The sequence below is a fragment of the Monodelphis domestica genome, chromosome 2 (genome assembly GCF_027887165.1).
Source record: "Monodelphis domestica isolate mMonDom1 chromosome 2, mMonDom1.pri, whole genome shotgun sequence".
Classification (NCBI taxonomy): domain Eukaryota; kingdom Metazoa; phylum Chordata; class Mammalia; order Didelphimorphia; family Didelphidae; genus Monodelphis; species Monodelphis domestica.
In genome coordinates this window covers 436130263-436155587 of record NC_077228.1, presented here as the reverse complement: position 1 = coordinate 436155587, position 25325 = coordinate 436130263, and the positions used below count along the sequence as shown (strand labels likewise).

The following is a 25325-nucleotide window of genomic DNA, read 5'->3' as shown; positions in this document are numbered from 1 at the left end:
CAATGGAAAAGTTCAAAGAAATCTGCTCGCAAAGAACAAAGTGATTACATCTACCAGCGTCTGTTGGGAAATGAGTAACACACACTTTCTCTCTTGCTTTCATCCCTGTGCAATGAAATAATCCCAAACTGTCTGTTCTCCCAAGTTACAATCACAAGGACCTCCTAGCGCCACCAATCTCGTTTTCACAAAGCAGGAACAGTGATTCCGGAATAGGTTCACCCCCATCCTTCTGAATTTGCAACTTGGGCTCTGATACCCATCCAGAGAAACATAACAACTTACAGAATCTAAGTACATGCAGGAGACACAGAATGCTCTATCTTCATGGTTGCTTGAAAAAATTAGTTGAAAGCTAAACACAAGAACTATTTTGGTACCTATGTATACATCTCTTAACTGTTTAACACATCATATTCCCAGCCTTCCACTTCTTCCCCTCCGCCCCACAAAAAAGTGATTACTTATTCTTTTTCAAACTCTAAACTATTACAATATTATATGTAAATTGTTCACTTTTTTTTTAAAATCCCACACATTCTGGAGATGCTGACGGGGTCATACAAAAAGCAGTGACATTAATAGGTACCCTTGAGGAGAAAGAAGCAATCAATTATGAACCATTGGCAGAAATTGTGGGGTTGTCAAAAGCCCCAGTTACAGCTGTGCTTCATCAAATCAAACTGCATTTAATTTCCAAGTGAAATTATTCCTACTTCTGATGTCTAGGGTATTTGTTTAGGAAATCTACAAAATAGGCCACACTTAACTAGACTCTAATCAGATAAGAAATTATTCACACTAGAAAAGAAAAATAGAAGCATAAAGGAAAAACTCAGAAATAGATGTGTCTTTTCCTTCTGAGTTGAAAGCTCCAGGCTCTATTACACCTCACCCATATGAACTAAGACTACCTACCCACATCTATATAGTACTTTAAACTTTACAGAGAGCTTTCCTAAAAGCAACAATCACTAGTGAGGGAGATAGTGCAGCTATCTTTATTTCCATTTCATATATAAGGAAACTACACACCTAGTCCAAGAACCAAAGTCAACCTATGACTTCTGACTCCAAGACAGAAAGCTCTTCTTTAAGGATATATTTGGCGATGGGGTGGGGGGAGGGGAGGGAGAGGGAGGAAACATGGCAAAAGAGGAAGAGGGGTAGCTAGATAACACACTGGATAGAGCACCAGGCCTGAGATTTAGAGGGCCTGGATTCAAATCTAGCCTCAGACACTTCCAAACTAGGTGTCCCTGGGCAAGTCACCTAACCCTATTTGCCTCAGATTTGTTACTAAGAAAGTAAGAGTTTTTTTTTTTAAAGGAACACATTTGGTATATAAGATAAAAATTTCCAAATAAACGTTTTTTTTTAAATAGGTAATCACTCTTTTTATGTTTTCAACTTAGTTTTGCTTTTTTTTTTTTAATTTCATAAAGAATAGGAAACCATAAAACCTTTCTCCCGGGGAGCTCATCAAAATGAGTATTTTCTCCTTTATCAAAACTTGTAGGGTTCAACACTTCTCCCTTTACCTATCAAAATCCAAACTCACTTTCCCCAGGATCTTTAATACTATTTCTGTGAACCAATTTCATAATGTCCATAACAGTGAAAATAGAAGTATTTTTCAAAGAAAATCTCAGGAAGTATCAATCAGCAAATGCTTCCTCAAAGACTTAAGTGCTAAATATGTAGAAAAGGTCATCAGGATTAAAATAACTTACTAGCACATTCTTAAAATGAAATTACTACTTTTGAGCAATTTTCAAATGAAAAGCTCAGTTAGCCCCAAAGTTAAAAAGAATCATTTTTATTCTAGCTACCTATGGCCTAACAACCCTTTTCTAAAATATTTTGATTGGCATGGTGCTATTAAATAGCCCATTTCAAAATTACTTTAAAATCTTAAACTTTTACATATTTATTATACTGATTCCTAAAATAAAAAAAAGATTAAAGGAAAAGAATGAGATTGCCCTTGTGCAGTCAACCTCAACCAGGTTACAAAATGAAAGAAGTCACTAACATATACATATTCATAAACACACCACTTACTTTCAATATTTAACTCAAATTCATAGTTGTAATTATCAATTTTAAAAATTAATCCACAAAAACTCAATCATTTTTGGCTTTTTAAAAGCCTAAGATTCTGGGTTATAAGGTCTGAAGAACTTTACATTTAAAAAATGATAAAAAATAAGTTTCCATATTGAGTCTAATCTAGATAAAGATATGTATAAAATTAAGATCATTGTAGTAGCACCTGAAAATAATAATAGGTTACTGTTTAAAGAAAGAATCAGATTCCTGTGAAAGGTGAATAGTACTGAGATCAATGGCAGAACATCAGGGCATTTGGATATTCATCTTTTGATTTATAGGTTTACCTGCATTTAGCAGGAGTTCGAGGAAAGAGGGAAGAGGCAAAAGGAGGGCAATGATAAGGGGAACGTTAGCCTTGCTAATGTTCTGCCATGCTAATGTTATGTTGGATGACACCAACACAGGATGACATATCTTTAAACTTCCCACAAGGGTGTGGAATCAAGGGAACTTATTCCTAAGCAGAGGAGTATGTCTTTTCATTTTTCTATGGAAGGAACAAAATTCAGTTATATATCAATTTTTTTTGTAAACATCTCTCAACAACCTCACCTTCCTAGATAGCAAGTTTCTACATTAATGCTAATCTTAGCACAAGCCAGCTCATATGTGCTAGAAGGGAAGGAGTAGAGGTGAAGAAGCATGAATAGATGAGGTTAGAGAGGAACCTTAGTTGCACCTGAACTATAAAAATGCCATTTCATTCATTAGACAAAATAAAAAATCATATATCAGCATATATGAAAAATCAACATATAGAAGGCTCTCATTTTTGCCCTTATTCAGATAAAGCTGAAAGTTCCATTTAGTCCAAATTTAGTATTTGCTTTTCTGTCAAAAAATGTTTGATATCTTACCCTGAATGTATGTTCAGTTTTCTCCCTGTGGGGAACTTGGTCCAAGGTACCATCAGTTTGACTTCTTTTCAAACCAGCTGTAACATCAGGAACATTGCTGAAATCTGGATTCAAAACAAAACAAGGGACTTCCGGTTAAGATGGCGGCTTAGAGAAAGCTGAAGTTCAGATCTCCGGAAAACCCTTCCCAACCGATCTCAAACTAGAAGCTCCTAAGGCGCCGAAATTCAAAACGATCAACAGCACAGACCCTGGGAACCCTCCTCCTGGACCTGGACCCGGTTCAAAAGGTACGGCTCCCCTTAAAAGCCAGAACCCGAGATCCCTCGGACCTCAGGGGTAGGAGCGCAGAGTCCAAGGCTCCCGGAAGCGGCAGCCGCGCCGGGCTCAGAGAGCAGGGTCTGAGGAACAACAACCCTCAGGGTCTTCTACCCAAGTCCCAGTCCGGGTGAAAGTTACTGCCTGGGGCCTCCGCTGCAAAGAGCCTGTCGGTCCGGGTGAAAGTTACTGCCTGGGGCCTCCGCTGCAGAGAGCTGGTCAAAACAACAGCAACCCTCAGGGCGGGCAAGACAGCCTCACGGGCTGGATCCTGCTATCCAAGTCTCAGTGAAAGTCTGTGCTCTCGGAGCTTGGGGAAGCGGCAGCCCATCCCCCCGCAGGCCGACAAAACAGCCTCACGGCCAGGGATTCTGAAGGCAACTTCCGGAAATCGAGCCAGGGGGAGAGTGTGGCCTCGTGGTCCAACCCTTCCATTCCAGTTCCAGTGAGGCATATTCAGTTTAACCCAGGGAACGCTCATAGAACCATCTGCCCAGGACTGCCTCTGAACACCAGACAGAGGCAAGAAAAACTAATCCTCCACATTCAGAAATGGCAAACTCCACAGAACCACAGAAGCCCCAAAATACCAAGAAAAATAAGAAGAAAGGGGCGACTCTGGACACATTCTATGGAGCCAAAATACAAAATACAGAGCAGATAGAAGAAGATATACAAGAAGATTCTCCAAAATCTTCCAAAGGAAATAGAAACTCTCCACAAACCCATGAAGAATTTGAATCAGAAAGGACCAAAAAGATGGAAGCCCTCTGGGAGGAAAAGTGGGAAATGATGCAAAAGAAATTCACGCATCTACAAAACCAGTTTGACCAAACTGTAAAAGAAAACCAGGCTTTAAAGCAAGAACTAATAAAGCAAAGCCAAAACACCAAGAAATTAGAAGAGAACATAAAATATCTCACCGACAAGGTGATAGATCTGGAAAACAGGGGGAGAAGAGAAAATTTAAGAATAATTGGACTCCCAGAAAAGCCAGAAATAAACACCAAACTGGACATGGTGATACAAGATATAATCAAAGAAAATTGCCCAGAGATTCTAGAACAAGGGGGCAATACAGCCACTGACAGAGCTCACAGAACACCTTCTACACTAAACCCCCAAAAGACAACTCCCAGGAATGTAATTGCCAAATTCCAAAGCTATCAAACAAAAGAAAAAATCCTACAGGAAGCCAGAAAAAGACAATTTAGATATAAAGGAATGCCAATCAGGATCACACAAGACCTTGCAAGTTCTACGCTGAATGATCGTAAGGCATGGAACATGATCTTCAGAAAGGCAAGAGAGCTGGGTCTCCAACCAAGAATCAGCTACCCAGCAAAACTGACTATATACTTCCAAGGGAAAGTATGGGCATTCAACAAAATAGAAGACTTCCAACTTTTTGCAAAGAAAAGACCAGAGCTCTGTGGAAAGTTTGATACCGAAAATCAAAGAGCAAGGAATACCTGAAAAGGTAAATATTAAGGAAAGGGGAAAAATGTTATCTTCTTTTACTCAAACTCTCTTCTATAAGGACTACATTTATATCAATCTATGTATACTAATATGTGGGGAAAATGTAATGTATAAATAGGGGGTAAAGAAAGACCAAATAGAATAATGGTTCTCACACAAAGATTCACAGGGGAAGGGGAGGGGAAGAAAACTCCTATAAGAAGGAGAGGAAGAGAGGGGGGGGGGGTTTACTTAAACCTCAATCTCAGGGAAATCAACTCTGAGAGGGAAAAACATCCAGATCCATTGGGATCTTGAATTCTATCTTACCCAACAAGGGTAAGGAGAAGGGAAAACCAAGGGGGGGAGGGGGAGAGGGAGAACAAAAAGGGAGGGAAAGAGAGGGGGGAGGGGGAGGGAACAAAAAGGGAGGGACTAAAAAGGGAAACATCAAGGGAGGGGACAAGGGGGACTGATTCAAAGTAAATCACTGGACTAAAAGGTAGAGCCGAAGAAGAAAAGGTTAGAATTAGGGAAGGCAATCAAAATGCCAGGGAGTCCACAAATGACAATCATAACTTTGAACGTGAATGGGATGAACTCACCCATAAAACGTAGACGAATAGCTGAATGGATTAGAATCCAAAACCCTACCATATGTTGTCTTCAAGAAACACACATGAGGCGGGTTGACACCCACAAGGTCAGAATTAAAGGATGGAGTAAGACCTTCTGGGCCTCAACTGATAGAAAGAAGGCAGGAGTGGTAATCATGATATCTGATAAAGCCAATGCAAAAATAGACCTGATCAAAAGGGATAGGGAAGGTAATTATATTTTGTTAAAAGGGACTCTAGACAATGAGGAAATATCATTAATCAACATGTATGCACCAAATAATATAGCACCCAAATTTCTAATGGAGAAACTAGGAGAATTGAAGGAAGAAATAGACAATAAAACCATACTAGTGGGAGACTTAAACCAACCATTATCAAATTTAGATAAATCAAATCAAAAAATAAATAAGAAAGAGGTAAAAGAAGTGAATGAAATCTTAGAAAAATTAGAATTAATAGACATATGGAGAAAAATAAATAGGGATAAAAAGGAATACACCTTCTTCTCAGCACCACATGGCACATTCACAAAAATTGACCATACATTAGGTCACAGAAACATAGCACACAAATGCAGAAAAGCAGAAATAATGAATGCAGCCTTCTCAGATCACAAGGCAATAAAAATAATGATTAGTAATGGTACATGGAAAACCAAATCTAAAACCAATTGGAAATTAAACAATATGATACTCCAAAACCGTTTAGCTAAAGAAGAAATCATAGAAACAATTAATAATTTCATCAAGGAAAATGACAATGGCGAAACATCCTTTCAAACCTTTTGGGATGCAGCCAAAGCGGTAATCAGAGGCAAATTCATATCCCTGAAAGCTCATATTAACAAACAAGGGAGAGCAGAGATCAATCAATTGGAAATGCAATTGAAAAAACTCGAAAGCGATCAAATTAAAAACCCCCAGCAGAAAACCAAATTAGAAATCCTAAAAATTAAGGGAGAAATTAATAAAATCGAAAGTGATAGAACTATTGATTTAATAAATAAGACAAGAAGCTGGTACTTTGAAAAAACAAACAAAATAGACAAAGTACTGGTCAATCTAATTAAAAAAAGGAAGGAAGAAAAGCAAATTCACAGCATTAAAGATGAAAAGGGGGACAGCACCTCCAATGAGGAGGAAATTAAGGCAATCATTAGAAAAACAAAACAAAACAAATGGAAATACTTAGTGTAGCCATTTTTCAGATAAAAGTCCATGGCAAATTTAAAGGACAACATAAAGAAAAAGGAGGAAGAAGGCCAAAAGAATAACATGGAGACTCGAATTGTTAATAGCAATAAAGTAGAAGAATACACTAACCTGTTCCTCAAACCACTTCTCAGCTTTTGCTAACACAGTATCTACTATCATCTTTCTATCATCTTATGCCTTCTATCTAGCATCATTTGTGTTACCAATTAAAAACACCAATCAAAATGATGTTTAGCATGTTTCCTTATTCTTTCCTTTGGTGTTTATGATATAATTCTAGACAGCCTAAGTTTTAAATTAAAAGTTATAGGCAGTGTTATAATATACTCTCCTTACCTCATTTCCTGCCTGAAGACAAATGTCCAAAAAGCTGGATGCCAACCTGGTACCATATGGCAATTTCTTCCAAGAAAACAGACTTTGCCCATTCGCAGGTGGAATTTTAATTTTTCCAAAATTAACAAAGGCTAAAGTCAATTTGACTTTGAATTATAAGTGAAAAATGCATTAACATCCCTCTCAACTTCCAACGTGGAAATTAACACAAGCTTTAGTCTAAGTAGAGCTGTTTCCAGCCTACAACAATACATATCGCCCCATTTTTACCACCTTCTTATATTATCTTTCAGTTTTGCAACCCCCTAAACAGCTGCAAATAAAATTCTCTCAGAAGAAAATAGAAGGGTTTTTCTTCCCGACTTTTTCCAAACCTACAACAACCTGGCTCTTCATATGAAAAGTCACAAAATATTTCTTCCAAAACCAGAGATCATAAATCATGTACCTATGTGACTGAGCAGCTGGGTTAGATCCAAGTGTCCTGGCTGTGAGAACTGGCATAAGACCAACCCAGTACTATGGAGGTATGGGGACAAGAGAGTCAGAGCTAAAGAGGAAAGACCTGTGAGGTTTATAGAACTCAGGAACAGGAAGACAGACACATGACATGGAAATATTACATCCAACTAGCAAAATAGTCAAGTATTATAGGTGATGTCGTCTTCATTCAGTATCTCTGCTCCTGCTTTCTTTACTCCTCATTCCCCCCCCCACCCCCTTTCAATATTCAGAATGGCAGCATAAAGTAGTGGATAGAAAAGTGGCTTCAGAAGCAGGAAGTTCTGGTTTCAAATCCCTCTTCAGGCACTTCCTGGCTGCATGACTGTGGGCAACTCATTTCATTTCTCAGTGAAGTTGCTCCATGCAACATTCTAAAACTAGAAGTGGCAGAGAAGGTTTAGCTTTGCATTGGTGGAGAAAAGGAGCTCTCTGCATTAAGAAAATCACATGGCCAGTCTCTACCTAGTATCCAGTGCTCCCATAAAATGACTGCAAAAAAACAAAACCTTTCCAGAGCTAGGAGCATGGATTAGGTCTGGATGGACATCATGCATATAATTTTTGTCTGAAGGAGAGGAACCTTCTCCTGGTTCTGAGAAAATGTCATGAAATTTCCAGGGTAAAAAAGGAGGCATGGAGGTAAAAGGGGATCTTTAGACAAAAGCAGAGCCCCCTACCCTGTAGCCAGTGACTTAAGACCCTCAAGGCATCTAATCCTACAGACAAAGCCAATGCTCCCAGAAACACTAGAGCCACCTGGAACTAGTTGGGTGTTAAGAGGACCAAAGGAGGAATCACAGTCTGGTAGGTTCTGGGACACTAAGTAACCTTCTAAAATACAGGTTACATTGTTTTACACATACTTTTTCTGGAATGAGGGCAGGCTGGTTAAAAAAAAAATGCGGAGGCTGGTAAAATTGTAATACTTATTTACAAAGCTGTTTTAAATGAGCACCCAATTGATATCCTGTCCTGGGTGCCACCAAGCCTATGTATAGCTCCACTTTTACATTCTACCCACGTCATAAGCAGCAGCTGGCTCAAATGAGTCAATGTTCCCCAACTTCCCATCCAGGAAACTAGTTTCAGATCTTCCTAACCTATTCTCTTAGGTGTAAATGCTACAAAATTTATTAGGAAATAACTTTGTTATCAATAACAAGAAGCATTTACTTCATTCTAGCAACGTGCTTGGTAGAAGAAAAATGTTCAGATGCTAATTCCATAAGGTTTCCATATGCTTTTCACATCTGTTCTGTGATTCCTATTAGCAATAAATATATTTCATATAGCATCATAGATTGAGAACTGGAAGGATCTTTTAAGTCATCTAGTCTAGTACACTCATTTTACAAATGAGGAAATTAAGGTTCAGAGAGATAAAGTTATTCCTTCATCTTCAGTAGACACCTCAACCCTTCTAATACTTTGTTGGTGTGGGTCATGCCACCACTAATGCAAATGAAATCCTTTTAATTTAATAGATGCTCTTTCATAGTTTCTGTAGTCAAAGTCATCACTACCATCCTCACCACTCTGGAGCCAAAATAATGAGGAATTTCTCTAAACTTAGCAAAGCTGATCTTTATAACAGACATACAGTTTGGAATGAAGGTATTTATATATTTTTATATATATTCACACACACACACACACATATATAAGAATTCTGGTTAAATGGAGAGACAAATGTAGGATGGAAGGCAGGACTCGTGTATCCCCCACGACACAACCCGACTGAGTGACCTTGGACAAGTGACTTCACCTCCATGCTCTAGGTAACTCTAAGACTTTAAGTTGTAGTTAAGGTGCTAGCATTGGTCTAGGTTTTTCTTTTCACCTCAGAATTCCCAATATCAGTGAAATCACAAATCCAGTCCCTATCTCTTTTGTTGTTTTAAACCCTTACCTTCTGTCTTGGAATCAATACTGTGTATTGGCTCCAAGGCAGAAGAGTGGTAAGAGCTAGGCAATGGGGGTTATGTGACTTACCCAGGGTCACACAGCTGGGAAGTGTCTGAGGCCAGATTTGAACCCAGGACCTTCCATCTCTAGGCCTTGCTCTCAATCCACTGAGATACTCAGCTGCCCCCTAGTCCCTATCTCTTGCCAAAATAATTAGGAAGAAATGTTATTCTCAAGGCCTACTTCCTTTACCAAGCCTTCCCTGAATACTTCAGCCTATAGAAACTCACTTTTCTCCACGTTTCTACTTCATTTTTTCTCTTCATCGTCAATTACTGAACTTAACTAGTATGCTACATTATTATTTAACTAGTTTCCTATATCTCTATTTTGCCATGCTACATGAACCAGTCACTATGAATCTGACAAATCATTAAATATTTTATACTCCTTTTTTCCCATAAGGCAGAACACAGTGATATGAGCATATTGGCCCTGTTCTTTCTCTCTGGGTTTGTTTTTTTTTTTAATGATAGTTTAGGATTTTACATATCTGCACAAATCCACTAAACAAAATTAAGAATTCAGGGCAGGTGACTAATCTACTTATATGTAGTGGGCAGAGCTTCCCTGTAGACACACACCACTTTTTTCCCATTTAAGGAAGATGAAAGTAAATCCTCCAGGTGAGACCTGGCAGAGGAAACACAGAAGATGCAACTGTACCTATAGCTAGCCACTTTAGCAGGCCAGTGGAAGCAATACCTCAATGCCTCAAGCCCATCACATTCACAAGGGATCTTCATCCTCACCCAGGACTACCCTGGCTAAGACAGTAATCCTCCACTTGGAGCTTATGCAATTGTCCTTAACATTCACTTCCAGTGAGCAAGCATTTTGGCTGACAACTTGGGGAAAATGGGGCTGAAACCAACAACCTTTAGGTGGAAGAAATATAGAGGAAACATAGTAATTCTGCTCCTTCTTTGAAAGTCAGCATGTCAGCACTTAACCGCATCAATGCACCACTGTCAGCAAGTAGCTGGCAACCTCGAATCCATTACAATTAAAGGGTAAAAAACCTATGTTAAAGTTACATGGAGGATACAAATTTAAAAATAGAAACATCAGGAAATGCAAAAGTACCTCTCCCACACTATGCATAATCTGAATTCAAAGCATACATTTACATCATTGCCAAATTAAATCTTCCATAGTGAGCATCAAAAAGAGAGTGTAGGTTTCTCATCCAAGGATGGAAAAACCTTTGCCACATTGAGGTCTGTAGTTCAGATTTGCTTAGGAGGGTTCTTTGCAGGTAGGTAGTAGGAGAAGCTTCCAGGTGACAGGCAGACTAGAGCATGGGACAGGATATCTTTGTCAGTTACTCACCATCTGCATCTCTGGTCCCTCTTTTGTGCCCTCATTTGCCATCATTCCCTTGGCAGTCAGCCTCCTTTAAACATGCAGCTAAAAGGACTGGGAATGTGACACAGTTGCTGTGGATACTTAATCTATTCCTGGACACTCAATAACCCCAATCCTCCTTAACTGTCTCCTCCCTGGGGACTCAGATGAGAAAGAAAAAGAGGAGGAAAATAGCTAGAGATGCCTTAGTTGAAGATTTTGAATCAAATCACCCCAAGTATCAACCTGAGCTCTTACCAACTACCAGTTAAACAACTTTAGGCAAGTCATTTTATATCTTTGGGTCTAATTGTTCTCATCATTTGTTCATTCAGTCCCTAATTGTTCACTGAGGGTTGCTGTGATGAATAAATCCAAAATATAAAGTACTTTGTATATGTCAAGCACTATATAAATATAAGCTACTAATATTATTTTCATTATCATTCCCTGGATGCCTACCCCAGATGGCTGAGAAAGGAATCTATCACACTAGGTAACATTTATGACATGTGACATCCTTTCAAGGTATAAAACTATGAAACTATGAAATCTGGTTGTGCAGCTTATGGGAGGGAGCGAATCATGCATAGCAACTCTAACAAGACATCAGACTAGCATCTGGTGAAATTTATATTATTTATAAAACAAGGAAGGTCCCAAGAATAAAAACCAAAGAGATATTTCTGAGAGACATCACCTGAATATAGAGGAGTTGCAAGGATTGGAATGCACAAAATGCAGTATGGAAAGTCACAAAAACTCAAGAAGATTATTCATCCAATTTATTAGCATTTTGATTGTAAAGGCTTCAGATGAGATACATTCACAATTTCTAATACAAATCAATTCATTTTACTATAGTGTTCATAATTTGAAAAAAGACTCATCTTTTAGGATTCAAGTTGTATGGAGTTTTATTTGGGGAGATAAAGAAAAGAGAATTGTTCTTATCTGTTAATAGATATTTTTCATATGTAAAGAGTAAATAGGTAATTGAACTTAACCATAAATTATTTCATTAAGAGAACAACTAAAAACTATAACTATGGATACTTGAAAAATAAAGCATTTAGACTATCATGCATTCATTATATTTGTGAAGAATTTTTATCATAGGATCAAAAATGTATTATCATTAAATCAATAATCCATAAGTATAATGAGAAAATCTATAAAAGTCTGAATTTTTAAAATAGCAATCAAAGAAGTTATGTAAATAATAAATGATTTAATTATGTTTACAAAAGCAAAATTCATTATAGCATTAGAATTGAGAATCTCTGACATCAAATAATTTTTAAGTGTACCAGAGAACCTGTGTGTCAAAGTAATAAAAATATTTTACATTTATATAACCCTTGAAAGTTTTCAAAATACATATATTATTGCATTTGGTTCTCACAACAACCCTGTGAAATTATCTTATTTTTATAGATAAGGAAACTAAAGCTGAGAAAAGTTAAGTGATTTGCTCAGGGTCACAGAAGTAATAAATTTTTGAGGCAGAATTTGAACTTGGGATTCCTAACTCAAAAGTCCAGCACTGCAATTGAAAAATCAGCAACAATCTCATAAGTGAAAATTTTGTATCTATTCCTTTTCTATAATTTTCTTTAAAAGTCAAAGGGCGTAAAGGTAAAATAGTTTCCTAATACATAATATCTGAACATTTAAGCATATGAGATTATAGATCATAACTCTTTAAAAAAAATTAAACCCTTACTTTCTGTCTTAGAATCAATACTAAATATTGGTTCTAAGGCAGAAGAAATTTGAGTGACCTGCCCAGGGCCACATAGCCAGAAAATGCCTGAGGCCAAATTTGAACCTAAGATTTCTCGTTTTCAGGCCTTGTGCTCTATCCATTGAGACACCTACCTACTCCCTTTTAAGTTTTTCTTTGCAATTCTAAATTCCTTGTTCTATATACACACTAAACATTACCAGTTAATTCTCCAAATTTATAATTCGTCATAATGTACATAGCATATGAAATTAGTTTGTACTGCTGCCAAGCTTTAAATTATGTATTTCCTAAAGTTATTGTTTACAATATGCAAATTTTTCATTTAATTACATTTTCTCTCAACTTCAATTCCTGCTTTTATTACAAAATTATCAATGCTTTTATACACTTCTCTTAAATCATGTAAGTTATACTGTCACACTAGCAATTATTACTCATCCAATGAAACAGAATATTAAAATACCCATAAATTCCATAGAAAATATGTTTCCTAAACCTGATATTATTTAAATAAATTATGTCAGTTTGCAGATTAGCTATTAGATAATTTAAGTAGTTACAAATTTGGTGACCAAGAGTTTCTCAAATTCCAGGACTGTTCAGCTCTAAAATGAGAAGCAAACTGGTATTGTAGACATAATGCGTTTCTGAGGCCCAAGTTCAGTCTACATCAAGGAACTCACTGTGTGTTCATGGGGAAGTCAGTCTCTCAGAGCCCCAATTTCATCATTTTTCAAATGAGGAAAACACAGAAATGTTTGTGATATTTTAAAAGCCCTAGAATAAATACACATAAATTTTTAATAACTCTTCCCTTCTATCATGGAATTAATGTATCAAGAAATAACCTAAAAAATAATAAAAAATAATTAAAAATAACCTAAATGAAAAAAGTAATATCTATGCTACCAAAGCAAAACTTTTTAAAGTGCTAATGTTCTTCATTTTATAAGCTCTAATTTTTTTTCTTAAACTCTTAGCTTCTGCCATAGAATTGATACTTTTGGCTCCAAGGCAGAAGAGGGGTAAAGGCTCAGCAATTGGGGTTATACCTAGTGATATACCTAGTGTCACACAGCTAGGAAGTGTCTGAGTTTGAACCAGAACCTCCTGTCTCCAGGCCTGGCTCTCCATCCACTGAGCTGCCTCTCCCCAATGATCTTTTAACAGCAAAGATATTAATGATAACTATATCTTTACTAGTAGGAAAGAAATCAACATTTTGATGTTTCAAAACAAGGCAAAGTTAACTTATTCTCTGTAGTCTATTAAAAATGCTGATTTGGGTCATCAGAAGCAGTTCCAAAATTAAGGCTTTTTGTGACTAGAAATTGAGATGAATCAGTTATGCAACAGGTAAACAAATTGCCAGTTCTGGTGCTCTACTGATTGATAACCATTTGCGTGTATCCAGATGTATATGACCTTAAAATACCATTATCCACATGAGAAGAAAACCAAAGGCAATGACCTGAATAGAACATTGTTAAGTGGTAGAAGTAAATTCATCCACAATAAGAGTACCAGAAAAATAAGAATTTCATGTTGCTCCCCAATTCATTTACCTCCTAAAGCTATTATTCAGTGTCCAAAGACACCACTACTCTTCCACATTCCACAGGGTCTGTATTGAATCACATTTCTTTGTTTTGTGTCTGAACTTGTTAGTATATCTGGAGGCCATATTGCCTTCTGCTATTAATGGGGGTTTATCTACTTATGCTCAAAACTCTTTGAGTTTTCCTTCTCTTGATCTTTAGTAATTTTGATGTTTTCTTCCTTGTTTCCCCCACTCACTCACTTACTATTTCTCTTCCAATTATAATTTGCCAGGGGGCAGAATCTCAACTTTTAGCTAGACATACCACTCCATACAGTGTTTTAAACTTTTTTTTTTCTCAGTTCTCTGTCCTGGAAGAGAGTCTGTTCTGCTGGTCCCATTGCAGCTTGGGGTGATTTCTGTCATTTGGATGGAAGGAGGTCTGAGCTGAGCTCCATTTCAAGCCAAAACATGTGTCTTGCTTCTTTAGTTTTGCACCTCCAATCTTCTACAGATATATATTGGAATTTGGATCTCTATAATGCTGGAATGAGGGAGAAAGAACTGGGGCACAGAGTTGCCATTTTGTTGCACATCCATAGCCTTAAGCATGTAGCATTGTGGGCAGTAGGGGAAGAGCTGCTCTGTAAACTCATCAGGCTCATGGTTCATGAGGGTTTTTTGTTTGTTTTTTAACCTTCTTCAGGTTCCTGGTGTTATAGATCATAGAAAAAACTAGTTTCTTAATCTAAAATATCTTTATCTTATCAGCATACAATTTTTGTTTTCGGGAGATTTTAGAGGTCCTGAGGATTAGAGAAAATGTCTTTGCATCTTGCTTGGTTACATAAGTCAGAAGTTCACATACTCTTAATTTTAATCAATTGAAGTAACCATTCCTTACACATGACACTACTCTCCTTTCCTATATCTTTGAAAAAGTAGTTGCTCCTGTCTCAAATCTCTGTATCTCACAATCCTTCATAGTTCAACTCATGATTCATCTATAACATGAGGTTTAGTTGTCTATCCTCAGCACTCCCACTCTGTCCATATCTTAATTCTCTCTCTCTTGAAATTACTTGTGGGAATAACCTGGGCTGGTCTGGGCATGCTCAATTTGAGTAACATAGAGACCTGAGTCCTCTGACATAGTCCTCTGACATTTTGAGTGGGGGTACCCTCTTTTTACTGGCTGTCTATGTCTTTAGAACTTTAGAACAGCTGGGTAGCTCAGTGGATGAGAGCCAGGCCTAGAGATGGGAGGTCCTAGGTTCAAATCTGGCCTCAGACACTTCTCAGCCATGTGACCCTGGGCAAGTCACTTAACCCTCATTGCCCAGCCCATACCACTCTTCTGCCTTGGAGCCAATACACAGTAGTGACTCCAAGATGGAAGGTAAGGGTTTAAAAAAAAAAAGAACTTTAGAACAGGGACTGAAGCCAATTATCCTTATTTATCCGATTTTTTTTCTGCCACTCTTTTTACTGTGTCCAAAAGATGAAGATCATAGTTCATCCATAGCAAAGATGCCATGAACTGATTTGTGAAGAGGGAAAGCCTCTTTTCCCCATTTCTTCCATTTGCTCCAAACGCAAACCCTCAAAGAAATGAGCCTGAAGATGTCTGTTCCTGTTCTGTATTTGTCCTGTTTGAGATGCTGGAAGTGATCCACACAGGAACAGGAGGTGGAAGCATGGAGTCCTTAGAGCCCATACTATAGGCACGATGGTACAGGCAAGACTGCCTGGCAGAGAAATACTGAGAAGCCAGGGTGCCTGGAATTCGAACATGAGGAGTGTTTTGGACTTGGAACTGGAACTATCCTCTATAGTCACTGAACTAAGCTATGAACCTCATCTCTTTCTTCTCCCAAAAATAAGTAATGCAAAGGAGGAAAAGGGATTATGGCTTCTGTGTATTAAGAATGTAAATTCCCATATTTGTGATTATATTTTCCAAGGTAAATATTTCTGTATGAAAGTTAATCTATGTGTTAATGTCTGATGGAATTATGGTGCAAGAACCAGTCCACTGACAATTGGAGAAAAGCATCAGAATGGGGCTAGAGGAGGAGTAAAATTGAATATATCTGTCCTTTAGGTGGCATGGGCCAAGGTAGTCTGTTTTGATTTATATATTTTTAATTTATATGTGTACCTATAAAATATAAACTTCTACATATGACTACTGTAATAGAAAATAGAAAAAATAACAAAATACAGTAAAATTATAATGACCAAGCTTGCATTCCTCTCCAAAAGATATACAAGATCTCTCCCACCCCTCTGCTTTGACTGCCATTTGCAGAGACTGTAATATACTATATATGGAATACTATATATGTCAGATTTTTTTCTTGTGTTGCTTAGTTTTGCTAAACCATTTTTTCTTTTATTCTTATTTATATAAGAGATAGCTTTCACGGTGGGGGAATGGGAGAAAGAATAAAATGGGAAATGTAGGTGACATAAAAACAAAAGAGCAATAAAATTTTATTTTAAAAAGAATATAAACTCCTGCTTTGTTTTTGTCTTTATAAAAACAGCACCTTGTACAATCCCTTAAAAATGCTTGTTGAACTGTTTTAATTTGAATTGTTACAGTCATTGTAACTTATAGGCAAAAACTAATTACTGATATATAGAAAATTACAGAAAAATAAATTCTGATAGTAGAGAATTTGCTAGATAGCAGACAATAAACTTTTTCATGTATATTGACAGTTAATGCTGTTTCAGATTTCTTTCCAATAAGAAAAATAGAGTAAGAGGACTATAAACATGAAAAACTTCATCAGAGATGCCCAAGATGGACATGAACTCTTTCAAAGTTAAAAATGCAGACTGTGATTCTGGACTCACCTCTCTGCCTAAAACAACAAAGTGAAAGGAAAGAGCTGTCTGGAAGAACGACAGATGGTAGAACAAAATTAGATGTACCCAATAGCTCATTCTCCAAGCAGATTATAAAGGCAATGAGTTTGGTCCCAAAGGAGAGAAGGGGAGGAGCCTCTGAATAGAATAATAGTTGCAATTAATTTTTTAAAATATATTATTAATGACATCTTTTGTTTTTATAGCAATTGTAATTCCTAATTTAACCTTTTCCCTTCCCTCTGCTTCTCAAAACTATTTCTTATAATAAAGCTGTTGGGTTTTTGTTGGTGGTGGTGGTAGTCTCTCGGTAACCAAGGATGATGATTGTCTTTGTGCGTTTTTGTGCACAAAGACACTTGCACATGAAGATTTAAGTGGAAAAGTTGATGCACAGAGACAGTCCCAGCCTGGGTCCAGTGGCGCGAAAAGTCGTTACACCTGGAGACTTCCTCAGCTGCATTGGATGGCCATGTTGTCTTTTGTGCTCCAACACGCCCTAAGCACTCCACAGTGCTTCACTGCGTCGCCCTCTCAGCCATTGAACTTTCTTATTGGTTTCTTCCACCTGTTCCACCGAAACAGTCTTCACATGCTGGGTGAGCAAAGCCCTGGTTCACCAGGGGTCGATGACCCGATGGCTATCCTCACAAGGTTTAGCCGGCCTGTCGAAGCCGTTGCCCAGAGTGTGGCCGCTGCCGCATGCTAGCAGCTACTGGGAGCCACAAGTGAGAGCTAGGTGTCAGAAGCTGGAGAGCTGCCCTAGGAGGGCATGACAAGCCCTCCATACAGGAAATACTACCCCTCCCTGAGCACCCCATTGTTGTTATTGTTGTTTAAAGGGATGTGTGAAAAGTTTAGCAAAACTACCCCCCCCCAAATATATATCCTCTAGAAATCTGGCATTATTTATAGCATCCCATACTTATAGTCACCCATCTGTGCAAAGAATGAAAGCAGGTATCTTACTCCATCTCTCCTCTGGTGCCAAGGTTGGCTATTATAATTTCACATAAATTCACACTCACATATTATAATTTCACAAATTTGGTTTTTATTGTTTTGTTTTTCTTTGTACTTACTTTACTGAAATCATCATGTGTATTGTTTTCCTGGTTCTGTTTAAGTCAATTTGTGTCAGACAACATATATCTTCCTATCTCTATTTAACAACATAGTAACATTCCACTAAGGTCATGTAGCTCTTGTTTACTTCCTCCCCAATTAATGGCATCTACTTTGTTTCTAATACCTTGCTACTAAAAAAAAAAAAAGGTACAGCCAACATTTGTACCTACTTAAGAATCTTCATTTCTTAAGTGAAGCACTTAAGCATTTCTATTATCTCCTAGATCCTCACAACTAACTGGAGGGTAAATATTCTCTTTTAACAGATGAAAATGAGTCTTAGAACAGTGGCTTACTTAGAGTGGTAAAACTCATAAATGTTCAGAAGCAGAATTTGAACTCTGCTCTTCCCTAACTCCAAGAACAGCCTTCTATCCTCTACAATCTGATGCCTTTGAAAAAAGACCAAAGAGATAGGCCCTACAACTGGTACTTTTCACTATGGATTTCATAATATTTTGCTGTATTGTTTACCAAATATTAAGAATTAACTATTTAGAAACACAGTTTCTAGTCACTGGAAGTTATAAGTAGCTAAATTACAACTATTGATATATAGATATTTTTTAAAAATCTGATAGAGAATTTACTAAAAAAGGACATTAAATATATGTATATATGTATTTGCACACATATGAATATACTACATATACACAAAAACTATACAGACTACAGAAAAACAACAATAATTTAGGTTTTTAAGGAATCTCAAAGTACTATGCCAGTCTACTAAAAGAATTCTAAAAGGAAATATTAGCAGTACAGATTTAGTTCATCAGAAGGAAGGAAAAAGGAAGAAAACTTTTAAATACCTTCCTGAAGGAAATTCTATTTTCTGGTATAATATGAGCTTGGAAATTTGTTTGCCATTCTGGAATTTATAATCTAGAAGAAGAATCCTTCTTTTCTGGCTCTCAAAAAATGTGGATTATTGTGATTTTTGTGAACTGGAAGGCAGAATTGAATCATGCCCAGGAGTTTTTAGAAGCACACAACATATTCTATTAAATGATAGGGTGATATGAAAAAATGGGAACTATATGAGCTGAGCAGTTATGGACTTGTCTAGGACTTAATAAAATGAGCTGAAATTAAGCAATGGGCACAGGAACAGAAGTTAAGGAAAAACTGAAAGGAGACCTCAGTTGACCCTGAGAAGTAAGAGAAGTGGGCCATCAGGCCAGCGAAGGGGGCTTCCCAGATTAGAGCACTTAGACAAATACTTACTTCTTACTGAGGAAAATTCTAAAGGGTTTCCTTTCCCCACCAACTTTCCTTTCCCATATCTATCCAGAAACAGACACTATAATATACTGTTTTCATTTCTTTTATTTAAGCTTTCCCTAATCCTGATCTTGCTCCAAATATAAAGAAGTTAAGACTAAAATGGAAATACATAACATTTAAATTAGGGGAAAGAAACTAAACTTCTCTCTTAATGTTATATATTTTCCTAACTGGGGTCTCTGATTATTTTAATAACTTTTACCTAATATAAACTAAAACTAAACCTTAAGTAAACTCTATAAAGTAGCAAAAGTAGAGATGTGAGGCTCATCATATTATCCATAGGCTGAGTGGGTTAATTTTTGTCATTGAATATAACTAGTTTACACACACACAAATACATACCCTAAATCCCTCAACTCCTGATAGGGAGGAGATAGGTGAGGCCTGAGAAGAATTTGGCTTTTCCTTTTTCTAGAAAAGAGATGGAGCAGAAAGGATTACATGATCACCAGTCAATTCCACACTCTACAGAGACACCCACCAGTGTTGCAGTAAAGAAAACAATTAGGTGGCAAAACAGGCCTATGTATTAGAAGCAAGAATTGTTATAGACAGAATTTTTCTTTAGCTATATATTAGACCAGCTGGTCTCTGAACACCTTATCAACTCTGAATGCTGTAATTCTGAGAGTTCTAGGTGGATGGAAAAATCTATCAATAGGAAAATGCCTGAGAAAATAAGCAAGTGGTCTTTCTAAAAGCAGAGTAGGTGAGTCAATATGCAGATCCTATTCCTGGTTCTACTGCTGACTAAGTGACCTTCTCTGAGTGACTTGTCACTTAGTAGCTCTGTACCTCAGTTTACCCTGCTGTGAAGCTAAAATGATAATAACATGTCTCTGCTCCAGCAGGGTGACGTAGGGATTAATTAATGTTTTTAAAGTTCTCTGTGATCTTTAGGTTGTAGACAACCTACCATTATTAAGAAGTCTTAACCCACACCTGCTACAAAGTAGGAAACTTCTGAGTTTATTGAGAGAGATAATTTTTTTAATTTTAGAAAAGATTTCTTTCATTAACTTCATCTTTAGTTCCAAAGTAAAGTGAAAACACATCCCATCATGTTACGATTAGACTCTAGAAATACTAAAACATTCCCATATTATTCCTAGAAAATAGTGATTATTGACCTGTCCCTCTTCCCACACTTATTGTATCTATCAGTAATTAATAGCTAACATTTATATAGCACTTACTATGTGCCAAGTGCTTTAGAATTATGAAGTCATTTGACCTTCACAAGAATTCTGAGAGGAAAGTGCTATTATTAACTTCAGTTTGCAGATGAGAAAACTGAGGCAGTCAGAGGTTAAGTGACATGCCCAAAAAGCCACACAGCTAGTAAGTGTCTGTGGCTGAATTTGAACTCAGGTCTTTTTGATTCTAAGCCTGGTTTTCTATTTACAATACTACCTAGCTGCCTGAAAAAAAAATACAAATCATTTAAATGACCTACTATATGCCAGGTTCTGTTCTAAGTACTTGAGATACACAAAGCCAAAAGTGAAAGAAATAGTTCCTATCCTCAAGGAGTTTATATGCTATGAAAATATCCATTCTGTTAGCAAGTCTTGTTGCTTCTACCTCTATAATATTGCTTGTATCTTTCCACTGATTTCTGTATTCATACTGCTGTATTCGAGGGGTTATAAACTTATAAACCCTTAATACATTCGCTTCAGTTGTCTTAACTATCCAATAGCACTTCCAGGATATGCACAACTTTTTATCACTTCTATGCTAATATGTATGCATGGATATACTCCCATCTACTAGGGATTCAAAATTCCTACAAATTGGCACCACATTCTCTCTCTTGATTTTTTTCACATACTTTTTGCCTCCATGAGCTCTATGCTCCACATCCCAGTCTTGACTCCATGTTTTTGCCTACGCTGTGCCCTATGGCTAAAACATCCAACCTTCCCCTCTCTTGATTGACTGATTTCTGACTTCTCTTTTAAAGCCCATCTCCAATGCCACCTTCTGCAAGAAGCCCTTTCTGATTCCTCAAGATGATGATGACTTGGTGTCTTGGTTACACATATCACTTATCTTCACGCTTCTCCAATGTACTTAACCATATTTCACTACTTGAGGGAGGCATCATCTTCTCAGTGTGGGTAATCCCTCCATTCTTCTATGCTCAAGTTGTTGTTCTTATTCAGTCATTAAGTCCTTTTTAATTCTTCATGATCCTGCAGACCACACTGTCCATGGGGTTTTCTTAGCAAAGATATTGGAATGGGTTGCCATTTCCTACTCCAGTACTTTAAGGCAAACAGGGTTAATTGACTTGCCCAAGGTCAGACTATCAGTATCTGACTCTAGATTAGAACTCAGGACTTCTGGACTTCAGGTCCACAACTCAATCCTCCTATGGCCAAGTAGAAGGTTTTAATGAGATGCTAGGACTGAAAAATCCATTGCCCTAAAGTCCACTTGGTAATGAGATTATTGAAACAGAAGTTAATCTATTCTTCAGACAACCAAAATAGAGTGTGTCACTTGGCCCATATTCAAAACCCCTTCAGTTCAGGAAGACTTGCTAGAGTCTGGGTATAGCTAGCAAAGTTGCTCACTCTGTGATAATGTATCAGCGTAATACTTTTGTGGAAGATCTATTATGCAATGACTTTATATATCACTGTACATGTGCTTATTATCTCTATTTGTAAGCACCAGTGCGGGAAGAAAAAGTGATTTTGTGGAAAGGATTTCTGCTTGAATATAGGTTTGGACCTTTGAGGAATCTTCCAGCTCAGGGTCTTTTTAGTAGGAGACTAGCCACAAAAAGTCAGAGGTCAAAGGGAAACAAGCAGGACCAAAGGGAAGACATAATGGGATAGTTTACAAATTGGAGCTAACTCTGTGTAGAAATGAGGGCAAAAGAGTGTTATTCAAGAATACTTTGGCTTTCATCACTCAAGAATATTCTCATTCGTGACATATAGAGTTTTGTCACCTTCAAGACTGTATTGAGAAATGACAAATACATTTTCTTCACTTGTCTTTTGATTCTACATTTCAAAGGCATCTTATCAGGTTAAAAAATTCAACCATGTAATCCTAAGGCAAACACCAACAACATGGAAATAGGTTCTGATCAAGGACACATGTAATGCTCAGTGGAATTGCACATCAGTTGTAGGAAGGGTCAGGGAAGGGAAGGGAGGGAAAGAATAGGTTTCTTGTAACCAAGGAATAATGTTCTAAATTGATTAAATAAATAATTTACAATGAAAAAAAAAAACAGGCTGTCCACAGCCAAAGAAGGAATGTTGGAATCTAATTGCAGATCAAAGCATGCCATCTTTCACTTTATTTCCTTCATGAGCTTTTTATTGTATATGTGATGTGTCTTTTAGTCACAACATAGGGAATTCTGAATGAAAGCACTGATGTAACCTATATCAGACTATTTGCCTCCTTGGGGAGGGGAAGGATAGAGGACTTGAAAGATAAAATGTGAATCACAAAATGTCCAAAAATAAATGTCAAAAATTGTTTCTACATGTAATTTTAAAAATACAATTCAATTTTAAAAAATTCAACCATGCAGGATCTCTTATGTTTCATATTATTAAATTTACTTTATACAACATAAACATAATAGATCACTTCATCTTCTTCGTCCTTCATCATTAGTAAAAGGAGGAAGTTGAACTAAATGGTCTCTATGGTCCTTTCCTTCTCTAACATTCTAGGAATTCCTATATATACTAGCTATGGCTTTTAAATGTCAAAGGCTTTCTTCCTAAAACAACAGTTTCCTACCCACAACTGTGGGTTGGTAACAGCTTCCAGAATGACAAAGAAAAGGAACTTTGTTTCACTTTAAACAAACTATGTTGACATGTTAGAGTTCAGAATTAAGATTATATGCTGGCATCTCCTTTCTCACTTAAAAAAGGAAAAAACAGTTCAGTTATGCAAATCTGACCACACAACTTCCCTACTCAATAAACTCCAATGTCTCCTTATTATCTCTTGGATAAAATTTGCTTTGACTGGCATTTAAAGCCCTATATAATTGTTGCCTATTTACTCACCTTGTCTTATTGAACAATACTTCCTTCCATACACATTGTGGTTGGACGCAACTGACCGTCTTACTGCCTCCTCTATCTGCTACTTCATTTCCTGCCTCAATTGCCTTCCCACTGGCTAAAAGCTCAGCTCAAAAGTCACTTTCTATATGATGCATTTCCTGATTCCCCCAGCTATTGATCCCTTTCCCTGAAAATCCCTTAACAATTACTTCCCACATACACACTATTGTTTTCCTCTGTTATACTGTAAATTTCTTCGTTTAAAAAAAAAAATCCTTGCACCTCATGTCTAGAATCGATCTAAGGCAAAGGAGAAGTGAGGACTATTTTATAATAAATCAATGTCAAGAGTCATAGTACAACCCAAAATGCCTAGTGTACAGCTTTCTAGGGAGCCCAAAAGGTTATATGGTGGGTAGAAGACTTATAAAGTATAAACAAGGGCCTTGTCTCTGAGCTGATTACAATAGGAGAAAGAGAGAGAGGCCATTTACAGCAGTGGGATGCTACATACACAGTTAGACACAGCTACTCTGTGCATCTGGTTTCACTCAAATATTTTTCCATGTTACAAGGGAGGTTTATTTTCTTGAGGGAAGAGCATATGAGAATTGACTATGATAGAAAGAACAAAAGGCATCAACAAAATTTATAATGGAAAAAAAGTACAGAAATACAACTGTTATTTAGAGCAGTTAAAAGAAATTCCATCATAGAACTAACAAAAAACATGATAAAATCCTTGAGAAAAGTAAAGTAGATAAAAGGCAGATAGCAAGCATGTTCCTTTTTTGCCAAATACAAACTGTATTAAATTACCTAGAATTCTTCATGTTATTCAAGATGCTAATAAGATTCAAAACGAAACGAAACAAGAGAGTGGTTAACTAATTCCTTTAATATGTTAGTTGGCATATGAATGTTTACAAAGGGGCCATTTAAGAAAAAAAATCTTCTAGACTCAAAGTAATGAAACTATTACATGTGGACTAAATCCAAGTGGGCTTTATATATCATATTTCAAAACCCAATCTGACATGTTCTCAAGTAATACCATAAAACCATTTCAATGATTTTAATCTCAATTCTGAATTACAACTAAATGTAAAGTTATTGAAATGATACATAGTTCTTGTTCTAGATTGCTACATTAAGCCTTCTAAACCGGTAAATAACCCTCATTACAGGTTGAGTAATCCATTATCTGACGAAAACAAAGCTTTGGCAGTTTTATTATAGTATGGCAAGATGATGTAATGGAAAGGACACTGGCTTGTCAATCAGGACTTCTGAATCCTGGCTCAGGCCATGGATTAATGGTTTGATACTGGGCAAGTTACTTAAATGGTCTAAGTTACAGTTTCTTAATTTGAAAATAGGAGTGATTTTTGCTTTGTTCCCTTTATAGAGTTATGAGAATCAACACAAAGTGTATCTGTGTTCATAGACTTAGTTGGACCACCTAGCCTGAATTCCTCATTTTATTAATAAGGAAACTGAGGTCCACAAATCGGGTACCTTCCCAAAATCACACAGAAAATAAGAGAATTTAAATGCAGCACTTTCTACCATATCACTCTGCTTGCCAATGTGAAAGTACTTTGAAAAAAGTCAAGTACAATTTCAAATATAAAGAATCATCATCATCATTCTTACAGAGGTAAAATACATAGCAATAACATTCCTCTATAATACTCAGGTTTCCAGAAAAATGAATGTATTAGAACTTTTTTCTTTTTGCATCTAGGTAGAGAATATTGAATGTCAGCCAGGTAAACAGAGTAACAGCAAATCTATAAACAGTCTGTTTTCCTAGGTAAATGCTCTTAGTCATCTCATATTCTTCCATGGAAGACAAAATATCCTTCCTTTCTCTGGCTCTCCTTCCCTTCTTCCCTACCCCACCCCCACTTCATTCTCATTCTCTCTTCTCTCTGTCTCTCTCTCTACA

General features: G+C 36.9%; 1 protein-coding gene across 6 annotated transcripts in view; it reads right to left on the bottom strand.

The window, feature by feature from the left end:
• Nucleotides 1–25325, bottom strand: part of TIAM2 (TIAM Rac1 associated GEF 2) — a 317964-nt gene that overhangs the window by 70384 nt on the left and 222255 nt on the right. For all 6 annotated transcript variants that reach the window (XM_007484791.3, XM_007484792.2, XM_007484794.3 and 3 more), the window contains one exon: nt 2973–3076. In XM_007484791.3, the coding sequence (XP_007484853.1) occupies nt 2973–3076 (104 nt within the window). The remainder of the gene's footprint in view (nt 1–2972; nt 3077–25325) is intronic.